Source organism: Nicotiana sylvestris, chromosome 12 (genome assembly GCF_000393655.2).
Source record: "Nicotiana sylvestris chromosome 12, ASM39365v2, whole genome shotgun sequence".
Classification (NCBI taxonomy): domain Eukaryota; kingdom Viridiplantae; phylum Streptophyta; class Magnoliopsida; order Solanales; family Solanaceae; genus Nicotiana; species Nicotiana sylvestris.
The window spans coordinates 102,934,458-102,946,763 of NC_091068.1; the positions used below are offsets into that span (position 1 = coordinate 102,934,458).

The window sequence follows — 12,306 nt, forward strand, 5'->3', positions numbered from 1 at the left end:
TTTCACGAGATATCACTGGAATTATAATCACATATAACTAATTACCCACATGTGCAATGCAATTAGAGAAAGGTGACAACATGTTATGCACCAAAACATGAACTATTATTTTTGATTTCTTTAAAACAAATACTAGAACTATATTTAATCAAAACGAACTAACAGTATTTCATAAACCAAATAATACTAACTGATATTAATGACTACTACTCATGTAAAGAACTATAATTACATGATGTTCATTCACTAACTACAATGAATAGCCAAAATAAAAATAAAAAATTGAACTACTCAATCATCTTTAACCACGGATCCATCACCGATCAAGTGGTCTATTTTTTCATCAGGGCTCTCAAAGAAGTCTGCCACATCCAAGTGGGTGATATCAAAATCATTGTCAGAGACAAAATTGACTTGAGGGCCTTTATTCTTTAGAGATGCTTGATAAAGCTCAACCAAATGTTTTGGTACACGATAAATATTTGTCCAATGCTCTTTTCCATCGCAACGATAACATTCGATTTCTGAACCATTTGCCTTTGGCTTCTCATATTTCCCTTTCCACTTTTGGTGGTTATTTTTCTTTGGGGGGTGATTAACACCAGGAAAATTTCTTCCTTGTCTAAGGCCACGACCACAACCACGAATAGAGTCACGGCCTTTTCCATGCTTAGCATAATGGGAGTACACCTCATCCACTTCAGGCAATGGTGTAGACCCAGTGGGTCGATTTTCGTGATTTCTCATGAGCAAGTCATTGTTTCGCTCAACCACAAGGAGAAGAGAAATCAGCTCATAGTACTTCTTGAAACTTTTCTCTCTGTACTGTTGTTGCAGGACCATATTGGAGGCATGAAACGTTGTAAACGTTTTTTCAAGCATATCATAGTCAGTGATAGTATCTCCACAGAGTTTCAATTTAGAAGTAATTCTGAACATCGCAGAATTATATTCAAAAACAGACTTAAAGTCTTGGAGCCTCAGATGAGCCTAATCATATCGTGCTTGTGGAAGAGTGACCAACTTTAAGTTGTCATATCTTTCCTTTAAGCTATTCCACAAAACAAGTGGATCTTTGACGATGAGATATTTTATTTTCAGCCCTTCATCAATGTGATGGCGCAAGAAAATCAAGGTCTTATCAAAGTCTTGGGTGGATGCTTTAGTTTTGTCTTTAATGGCGTCTCCAAGACCCATTGCATCTAAATGGATTTCAGCATCTAACACTCATGTCATATAGTTCTTGCCCGAATTTCAAGGGCAACGAACTTTCTTTTCATAGTGTCAGTCATAGTTAAAAAGAGGAGAAAAGTTATACCTTAATATTCTCAAAGAGTTTCTTGAGACGGTAGAGTTTCGTGCTGATAACGTGAAATAAAACAATAAAAGTAGAAGTATAACATTGCAGAGAAAAGTAGGGAGAGAAAATTCTTATTGATTTTGGGATGATTTACAATGGGGTAAGATACCTCTATTTATAGGGGAAAAATGACTTAGCCACAAAGTAAAACTATCTACAAGATAGACATTCACTCTAAATAGAATTCTATTCATAACAGATATGAATATAATTTATAGTTATTTTTGAATTTTTGTGAGTAATTCGCAATGAATATTTTGAAAAATAGCATTTTGAAGTTTTTCAAATTTTTGAAAAATTCCTAAATTCAAATTCTAAGTGAAATTTGAAATTTATGTCGCCAAACATGATTCCGAAAAAAATGAAAATTTCCGAAAAAGTAAATAAGAAAAAATTATGGCCAAACGGTAAAAAGAGAAATCTGAATTTCCTTGTTCTTATTTCCTTAGAATATTCAATAAAAATACTTACTACTATAAGTTACAAAACCAATCAAGTAAAACTAAAATTACCATTAAGTGAAAAATTACAAACTAAAAAATTAGCCATAAAGAACAAAAGCTGCTTTCATGAGTCATGATCAATTTAATATTTTGACCATTCAAATGCAAATGTTTAAAATTCATTTTCCCAACGAATGAAGCTTTGACGAAATGAGCATTAGCTTTCTCTCTTGTTCTTGAGAAAGAAATTGTCAGCTCAAAATCCTAATATTTGCTTCTCCACTGATTCGATTAATTATAACTGTAATTTTTGGGCATAATCATACTCCATTTATTTAAGTAAACAATTACCACACCCTTCTAGAACAGTAATGTTACTGAATTAACACCAGAGACACATGAGGAAGAAATATGGACATTGCAACAATGAATCAAACTTTAATTATAAACTGTAATTTTATTATATATATATATATATATATATATATATATATATATATATATATATATATATACTGGAAAAAGAATAATATCAATACATATCGAAGCCGATAATAAATAAAGTTCCTAAATCACTAACAAATCAATCACTCTGTCTCTCTATATAATAAATCTCGCAAAATCGACGAACATAATCATAAATAGATCAACATTTAGTGCCTCAAGAGAGCAGCAATGGAGACAAGGAGAGAAGTAGCCACCAAAGCACCGGATTGCGGCAGAGAGAATGCCGCTCCGGCATCAGGTGACGGTGCTGGAGCCAACTCCTGAGCCGATGCCGCCGCAGAGAAAACAACAACAACGAATGCAACGAAGAAAGCCTTGAGAATGCTGCTTTGTGCCATTGCTGCTAGATTTGAAAGAAGAACTTGAAGGTAGAAAGAACTTAATTTGCTTCAGAAATGGAGAATGAGAAAGGTAGGGTTTTTTGTGATGGGAAATTGATGGTTAGGAGCTGTGAATTTATAGAAGTTTGTACGCGTGAAGGAGACAGCTGGCGACAGAGTTTTGATTGATGTAGGTAACCGAACAGGAGGGAGAGAGAGAGAGAGAGAGAGAGAGAGAGAGAGAGCGCGCGACATGTGAAAGAACGAAAGTTCGTAGTTGGTGCTGCGGCGGTAGAAAAAGCTGGACACGTTGCACGTAGCTACTGGAATGACCTGCTATGCTAAACGTTAGACTACTCCATGTGCCCGGTCTTAGTTTACTTTAACTTTTAAGAAAAAAAATAAAAAGAATTCTTTTAGAATTTTTCTTCTTCTTTTCATTTACGTAGCTGTTTTTTCTAGGTGATGTAGACTTGTGATTAGTGTGTCTTCGAACTTGACACCGCAAATGTGTTCTCACGAGATATAGTTTATTGGGAAAAGGGCCAAATATACCCCCTTATTCTTGAGTATTGTCTATATTTAATTTTTATTATATTATTCTATCAAATTTATCGTTACTATTATAATATCTGGCCAAATGTACCCTTATTATTAGTAAACATTTAAAAATTACCCCTTTATCGGTTAAGTAATTCAAAATCTCCCAAATTTCTTTTAATTAAATCATTTATTGTTCTTCTTGCCATTATTTGCAGGAATTACTATTAATGTGAATTCTAAAGTTACTAGACTATACAAATTATTCATAAATATTTTTAATTACAATGCACCAACTTCTCTTCTTGTAATAATGAGTTTGGAGTTGGTTTAAAATTTCATTTATTTTTCAACCATATACACACTGTAGAATTCAGTGGGTCTATTTATTGTGTATTATATGCAGCTGATCATCATGTACGTACATATATATTAAAATATATTTTATATCGTCTGGTTAGTATAGAGTTTGATCGACTAATTTAAGAGTGCACAATGTGCATGCATTGATTAAAGCAAAGTTGAATTCGACAATGTAAAGTCTCCGATAAACTTTAACTTCAATCACCAATACTTGCAAAGTCTCCATATATTTGGTGCAACGAATTCATTAAAATTGGGATGGTATAAATACTTTTAGAATTTCGACAAGCTACCTAATTTAGATTTTTTAATTTACTATACTTTGTTTATTAACGATTGTATTGTTTAATATTTTTTTCTCTTATTTTTTTTCCAATTCAGAAAGCAGATAAATGCCAATCATTTCAAAATAATGGACCAAGAAGAAGAATCAGTAACTTAACTAAAATGATTTGGAAGATTCTAGGTCACCTGACAGAATGAGGGGTAATTTTTTAAACTTTGATGATTGTAGAGATAAATTTGGCCCGATAGTATAACGGTAAGGGTAAATGTGTCTCGATAGTATAACGAAGATTAAATATAGACAGTATCTGAAAGTAGAGGGATATATTTGGCCCTTTTCCCTAGTTTATTTTCTCCATCCGCCCTATTAGAAGCTTCTATACCTTTTGATTCAATATAAAATTTAAAAGAAATACAAATTTTTAAATTTTATGATTTTAAATATATTAAAATGTTTACGTTGTAAATTTTTTATTGAGATTAAAGTAAAAAGTTCAAGTTAAATTATTTTTAAAGTTAAAAATATGTTATTCTTTTCCGAACGAATTACTAAGAAAACAATATGTTTTTTTGTAACTAGAGGTTAAAGGTATTCTTCTTGAGAATGCAACATTGTGAGGATAGAAAGATTGTTTCCAATCGATAGCTTGTCATTTGATAGAGGGGAAAATGCATGTAAATTTCTTCTTCTTTTTTTCATTTTTGATCTCTCTTTATTGGAGTTATTGCTCATTTGATGACTCAAACCCACGACCGTAAGATTTGTAGGTGAAAGGTGTTGACCATCTGAGCAACTTCCTCTTGTCAATTAACTTAAGCCCTTGTCTTTGAAGTAGTGATAGAAGCATGATTTTCATCAAAGAGATTCAAAATATAAAAAATGCGAAAATACTAAAGGAATTCAACATCTAATATATATATATATACTCGAGGAGGGAGAAGTCGTTTTAATTGGTGTATGGAACCTTTTCCCATATATATAAAATCCTCTGAAATATATGGAAAAAGGTTCCATACACCAATTAAAACGACTTCTCCCTCCTCGACGACGTATGTAGGAAGACATACAAATGAGTCGTACAATTAGATGATGCTAATTGTTGATGCTCGAAATGGTCAGCTGATCCTTACAATGTATTGGAGTCCGGAACCTAAATATTATTTTTTTGGACTCAAATTACCTTAATAAGTGTTTAAAAAAATACATTTCTATATATAGCTTGCAAAAACAAGACGCTACACATTAACGGTAACGTCTACCGTTAAGGTATAGCGTCTTTTATTCATACGCTATACATATAACGCCCAAAAAAACGATATACCCTGAATATGGACCCACTAATAAGTGAACTGACAACACAATAATTTAAATGTGTATAGCGTTTATTTAAAGAACGCTATACGATAAAAAATTTCCATATCCCGGGCTAGCCATTTCCTATATAAAGTGGTTAGGATTTTAGGAAAATTCGTTCACATAAAATTCTAACTCCCGTTTAATTTTTTCTTGTTGTTAAATTCTGAAGCATTTTTTCATAATGTCTGAAGAGCGTAGAATAAGAGTTTCATTATATTGGGGAGTGAGGTTGTGATGGAGAATAACTCTGTGAGGTATAGTTTATCTCCACAGGGTCATGTTAAATTACCACTTACATTAGAGTACGATAAATTGATATCGTTGTTATGCAAAAAAATGGGTGTGAGAAAACGTTCAATGTTACTTAAAATAACCGGAAGATATCCGTATTCCGTCACTCCGCAAGGGGCTGCTTTTTACTCGGAGTTAAACATCTACGATGATAAAACTTTGAGGGATTTTCTGAGGACTCCGGATGAATACCGGGAATATCTTGTAATAAATATGTTGGATATGTACGTCAAGGTCGAAGACATTCCAAACAATGAGGTTGCCGGACAGGTTCCGGATAACCCCCAGTCGTTGGGTGGCTATTTTGGAGGAGTTTTTTCCGGACAGGTTCCGGATGAAAGAGTTTTCCTTGATTTAAACTTATCCCCGCCTGCTTTACATAATTCATAAGATGAGTGGTAAGCTTCAATTTTCCTTTGTGTTACGATGTACATTTTTGTTGTATTGAATTTGTATTAACGCTCATATATTTAACAGGGGGTACAGGCCGGATATGAATTTTATAAATTTTGAACCCAAGCATAGTTTTGGTGTGTTAGATCATGGTGGTCCATCCGGGAGCCATCACCTAAATGAAAATGTCCATCATGGAATTTCATCACATTACGACTTATAAGTGAAGTGATACAACTATATGGAAAGTATTTATTAAATTCAGCATCTTATTATTTTGTTGATTGTGCAGTGAAAACGAGCAAGTTGAACCAAATATACTCACTCAATTGCCCGAAGACGACGTATTAAATCGGGATCTAGCAGATGCACAGAGTGAGGAAGAGAACAGTGATTACGACAACAATGCTGATGAATCTGGAGATGAGACACCCTTTCTTCGTGAGGATGGTGATGAGGAGGATGAGAAGGAAGGGCATGATTTGACGAGAGAGTATTCTCCACCCCTCTAGACGAAGAGTGTACGAGTCCCAAGTGTCGTTTCATTCAAAGGAGATTTTTTACCTTGATAACTTGCCAAGCATACCGGATGTGGAAGCTCTCACAAGGAATTTTGATGAAATTCGGACAGTAATGTGGGATGAGTCTAGACCAACGGTGCTAGCAAAGGGCATGCTTTTTCCTGATAAAGCACGCCTAAGTAGGGCTTGAAAAATGCACAAGGTAAAAGAGTGTCGTGAGATGACCGTATAGGAGTCAAGTATGGTTATATACAAGGTTGTTTGTTGCAGATGGTTTTGGCCATGTCATTGGATGTTGCGTGCGAGCAAGAAGAAGACAGGTCTGTGGAAAGTGGGTAAATACATTCTCACCCACACATGCAAAATGGACACATTCAACGGGAATCACTTCAACTTAGATATTGACTTGATTTCTATTGTTCTTATTCCACACATCGAAGCGTCCATAAGGTATAAAATCAAAGAGTGCATTACAGCAGTCCACCAGGAACATGGCTACCATTACTAAAAGAAAGGCATATCTCGGGTACAAACGAGCGTTTGAAATAGTCTATGGTAACTAGGATAAGTCATTTGCAGATCTGCCTAGGTACATGGATGCACTGCAGCAGTTTAACCCCGGGAAGGTTGTTGAATGGAAGCTTAAGCAGATTCCAGGTAAACCAGAATATACATTCAATTATGTGTTCAGGGCGTTTAAACCAGCAATTGATGGTTTTTCGCATTGTCGGCCCGTAATATTCATAGACGACACTCATGTCTATAGAAAGTACGATATCAAGTTGTTGATAGCTGTGGCAGTAGATGCTAATGGACAAATATTTTCTCTAGCTTTTGCTATTTGTGCCACTGAAAGCCAAGAGACGTGGACGCTATTTTTGAACCACTTGAAAGAGCACGTTGTCAAACAGCGTTCCGGTATTTGTCTAATATCTGATTGACACGGTGGTATATTAAGTTCTGTGGAGAACTTGCCTACATGGCAAGAACCTTATGCCTACCATCGTTACTGTGTTAGGTACCTTAAAGCCAATTTCTAGAAGGCATATCCCAATAAGGATCTACATGATTTGATGTGGATGACAGCAACAGACCACCAACAACATAAATTCCGGAGGCATATGGAATATATCAGGCAAAAAGACGAGGTAGCCTATCGTTGGTTAATGCGATATGACCCTGAAAAGTGGACTTTGCATGCGGATGGTGGCAGACGATGGGGAACTCTGACTACAAATGTGTCAGAGTCTTTCAACGGGTTATTAAAGTCGGCAAGAGGATTACCTGTCACAGCCATGGTGCGAATGTCGTTTAAGCAGATGGCGGAGAGGTTTGTTGAAAGGTCTACAGCTGCAACGTCATTGATGGAAAGGGGCGTTGAATTTATGTCAATGCCGATGCAGAGATTTGAGAAATACAGACGTCGAGCGCATTGGCATTCATTTTTGCAGTATGATAACGAAAGAAATGTTTTTGAAGTTCGCACCGCTATCCATCAAAATCGGGGTAATAATGTACATACTATAAATGAATTTACAAGGTTATGCTCTTGTGGGAAATGGTCCATCTACCACATGCCTTGCTCACATGCCATCAAGTGTTTTCAACATGTTGGTTTAGGTGTAACCAACTATGTTGATCAACAATATAGTGTTGCGAAGTACCTAAACACATATAGTGGGCAATTGCAGCCAGTGGGTGCTAAGCATTATTGGCCGCTTGAACTATTTAAAATGGTGTGTAACAAGTCCTATTTGCGTCGAATACAGGTGAAGAAGAGAACGCGTATACAGAACCAAATGGATGTTAGTGATACCGTTTATGCGTGCAGATGTGGTATATGCTCGCAAACAGGACACGACCGTCGAAAATGTCCTTTGGGTGGCAACAGTAATCAAGCTCGGGGTGGGTGTTCTTCTATTGTGACTAACTATCAATGAGTTTGTGTTGTAATATTTAGTTGTTTTGTTTATGTTGTAAGATTTATAAAATAAAATTATGTTTGTTAATTATGAGTTGAATTTCTCCATTTCAGTTTTTTAATGATAATAAAAAAAATTATATATTCGGAAGAACTTGAAACAACATTGAACTTTCATAAATCTGATTAATTTATGATTGTGTGTTGTCTTGTCGATCTGAAAAAGCTGCCCAACTGACACAAAGTTGTTTCGTACCCGTTAGAACATATAAAACGCAAAGTATAGCGCAGGTAAATACTACGTTATATCTATATATAGCGCGGTTAAATACTACGTTATGTGTGTGTGTTGTCTTGTCGATCTGACATAAAGCTATTTCGTACCCGTCGGATTCGTACCCGTCAGAACATTTAACATGCAAGGCATAGCTGGGTTAAATATTACGTTATATCTATATATAGTGCGGTTAATTACTACGTTATGTGTGTTGTCTTGCCTATAAATAACGAGCTCATTCTACATATTTTCTTCGCTCAAAAATAACTAATAGCAAATCTTCCTTGAAAAGCAATTTTTTTAACAGAAAAATGTCTCAGCCTATTTATGTCCCAAGGTGCAAGTGCGGAAAACAATGCCAGATGCAAAGTTGTTGGGACAATGGTGCAGCCGGACGCCGCTTCTGTGAATGTTTGAACAAGTTTTATAAGGTTTCCGGCGAACCTATTTGCGATTTTGAGGTATGGATTGATGAACCTTGTCATCAGGAATACTACAAAGGATTGTTGAACGATCTTAATGATTTGTGTTTAAAATAGTGGGAACGTGAAAAACAACTTAAAAAAGAGGTTGTGGAGTTGAAAGTGAAACTTAAAGAGGTAGAAGAAGAAAAAAATAAGTTGTTAGAACAATTTAAGTAGTTGGAACAGAGAATAATGGGCGGCAGTGACTAAATGTATGTGTTTAGTGTATCAATTTATCTTTATATGTGTTGTCGTGCATTTTTATTAGTTGTACTGAAGCATTTTTTTATGTTAAGTTGCTATGTTTGTGTTCGTGTTGTAGTATTAAGCTAATTAGTTGTAATGAACTTTATTTTCAGTCATTGTAATGGAATTTTACTTCTTTACGACTTGTGTTTGTGTTGTAGTACGAAACTAGCTAATTAACGGAGAAATAGTAATGCACATAATATATAAAAGTTGTTGTTAATGTATATACAAAAATATTATTTACATATAATACAAAAAAAAGAATAAAATCAATGTGTCCCACATCCAGTGTCCTTTAACGCAGCCGCTGGCCTGAGGCACATCGCATCCCGCCTGGGTACGCTATCGGGATCGTCATCATCAAGTCACCTCCTTATAGCCGGATGCGCCGCTGCATGATCATCAGTGGTGCTGACAGGATCAGAAGAAGGGGCCATCAGTCCAGTAGAACCTACATAAGAATAAAAAGCTTAGAATAACAAAGTATATAATAAGTCAAAACAATTTGAATTGTCGTACCACTATCTCGTCGGGCTCCTGAATGTAATCATCTGTCAAAGCCATGTCACCATCGCGTTCAGCCTTAAAAAGGAAATTAACAAAGTTATGGAAAATAAAGACAAATTCTAATTCAATACTATGAAAACCATACCTGCGAACGTGATGATGAACCATAACTCAGCTGACGCCCACTATGTAAATCTCGGGTCGGCCGCTTCTCAGCAACAGTAGACGGGTCTAGAAAGTGTGTATCCCAATCCACTCCAGAAAGGTGTGTGCCTCACCTGCGAAGTCCCTAGAGTGAGATCCATCCCAAGGCTGTATGACGGCATGTCCACCTCATGTAAGCCACCCGGCAGATCGACAGCAACATAATCAGTAGGGGCCTCAACGCCCCCTTGCTGGGGACCACCTCCTCTCCGCCCACCAGCACATCATCCGACACTCCCGCTTCGTCGGGCACCACCACCTCGTCGGGCACCTCCACCTCATCAGCCACCACCACCTCGTGCCATACCAGGGCCTCACTCATACTGCTCTAGCTCCACATAATCAGGCATGTGTGCCAAACACTGATCCTCCCGGGCTCGCTGCAGTGTCTGGGCAGCCAACTCTACAAATCGATGGTTATAATCATGCAAGGCGTCCGCAGGATCGCCGACATAATCCTGCATCTGCAGTCCCATCTGATAGACTGTGTGTAGTCCAATAGCCTGCACAATGTATAAAATATAAACTACGTATATTGCACTAAAATACAGTTATATAATGAATAATAATAGAAAACATACCAGGGCCTCGTGTCGCCCGGCGTATGGAACGTACCGACCGCCAGCCTGATGAATAGGGTTCCCAATAAAAATTCGGGTGACGTGCCGGTACCAGGACATATACCTCTGAAGATCAACCTCCTGGATATGTGTAGGTGGGGGCGGAATCATCTGATCTCGATGGTCCCAAATATGGATCTGCACCGCTAACCATGCCTTAAATGCGTCGTCCGCCCTGCAACGATCATCCCTCTGATAATGTGTAGGCTCCCATATAGGCCCCCTTGGTATATACTGCGAGCGGCCAAACTGCCGAAGTACCCGACGATGCAGTCTCGTCCTGTGGCCTAAAACCCTTGAGCTGATGCAACATGTACAAATAAGCATCACGCGACATAAATCTCATAGAAATAGGCAGTGAAACGGGCATGCCATCAACGGGCAGGCCATATAAAACCTCAACGTTCTGCAGCGTGATGGTAGCCTCGCCAATGGGCAGGTAAAAAGTGTGTGTCTCTGGTCGCCACCGCTCAATCAACGCCGTGATCAAAGCCTAGTCAACCTGTATCCGCCCGATCTCAACAATCCTATAGAATCCCGTGGCCTAGAGGCGATGGACTACACGAACGTGGAGAACTCTGTGCCTCAGAAAATCCCACAGGTCGTCCACTCTCCTAGCGTGGAGAGTCTGGGAAAGTAACTCTCCCTCCCATATATGGGCGGACCTATGATCGCCTTGAAGCACTAATAGCTCACGAGAGTAAGGGTCGGGATGTATAGGCGCGTCCATGTCGTCCACTGTAAATTAAGCAACATTAATTGTATGTTTATTATTTAATTGTACAAATTGTATATAACAATTGGGTTCCAGGCTCGATATTTGAGGCCCAGTAGTACCAACTTATCATGAATATTTATGTGTGTCAAATTCAATTTTTTGATAATTTTGTGTGTGTTTGTTTTATAATTTTGAGTATTTAATTGTACAAAGTATATATAACAATTGGGTTCCAGGCTCGATATTTGAGGTCCAGTAGCACCAAACTATCATGAATATTTATGTGTGTCAAATTCAATTTTTTGATAATTTTGTGTGTGTTTGTTTTATAATTTTGAGTATTTAATTGTACAAAGTATATATAACAATTGGGTTCCATGCTCGATATTTGAGGCCCAGTAGCACCAAACTATCATGAATATTTATGTGTGTCAAATTCAATTTTTTGATAATTTTGTGTGTGTTTGTTTTATAATTTTAAGTATTTAATTGTACAAAGTATATATAACAATTGGGTTCGAGGCTCGATATTTGAGGCCCAGTAGCACCAAACTATCATGAATATTTATGTGTGTCAAATTCAATTTTTTGATAATTTTGTGTGTGTTTGTTTTATAATTTTGAGTATTTAATTGTACAAAGTATATATAACAATTGGGTTCCATGCTCGATATTTGAGGCCCAGTAGTACCAAACTATCATGAATATTTATGTGTGTCAAATTCAATTTTTTGATAATTTTGTGTGTGTTTGTTTTATAATTTTAAGTATTTAATTGTACAAAGTATATATAACAATTGGGTTCGAGGCTCGATATTTGAGGCCCAGTAGCACCAAACTATCATGAATATTTATGTGTGTCAAATTCAATTTTTTGATAATTTTGTGTGTGTTTGTTTTATAATTTTGAGTATTTAATTGTGCAAAGTATATATAACAATTGGGTTCTAGGCTCGATATTTGAGG

The 12,306-nt window shown here is 36.7% G+C and overlaps 2 protein-coding genes across 2 annotated transcripts; one reads left to right on the forward strand and one right to left on the reverse strand.

Moving 5' to 3' along the window:
* Window positions 1–291: 291 nt before the first annotated feature.
* LOC138883475 (uncharacterized) lies at window positions 292–2,648 on the reverse strand. The gene is made up of 2 exons (XM_070164164.1): window positions 2,464–2,648; window positions 292–931 (listed from the first exon to the last, which is right to left on the reverse strand). Exons 1-2 carry the CDS (start codon window positions 2,646–2,648, stop codon window positions 292–294), a joined length of 825 nt encoding a protein of 274 aa, XP_070020265.1.
* A 4,325-nt stretch (window positions 2,649–6,973) lies between these two features.
* LOC138883476 (uncharacterized) lies at window positions 6,974–7,420 on the forward strand. Its single transcript, XM_070164165.1, has 2 exons — window positions 6,974–7,245; window positions 7,339–7,420. Exons 1-2 carry the CDS (start codon window positions 6,974–6,976, stop codon window positions 7,418–7,420), a joined length of 354 nt encoding a protein of 117 aa, XP_070020266.1.
* Window positions 7,421–12,306: the final 4,886 nt, after the last annotated feature.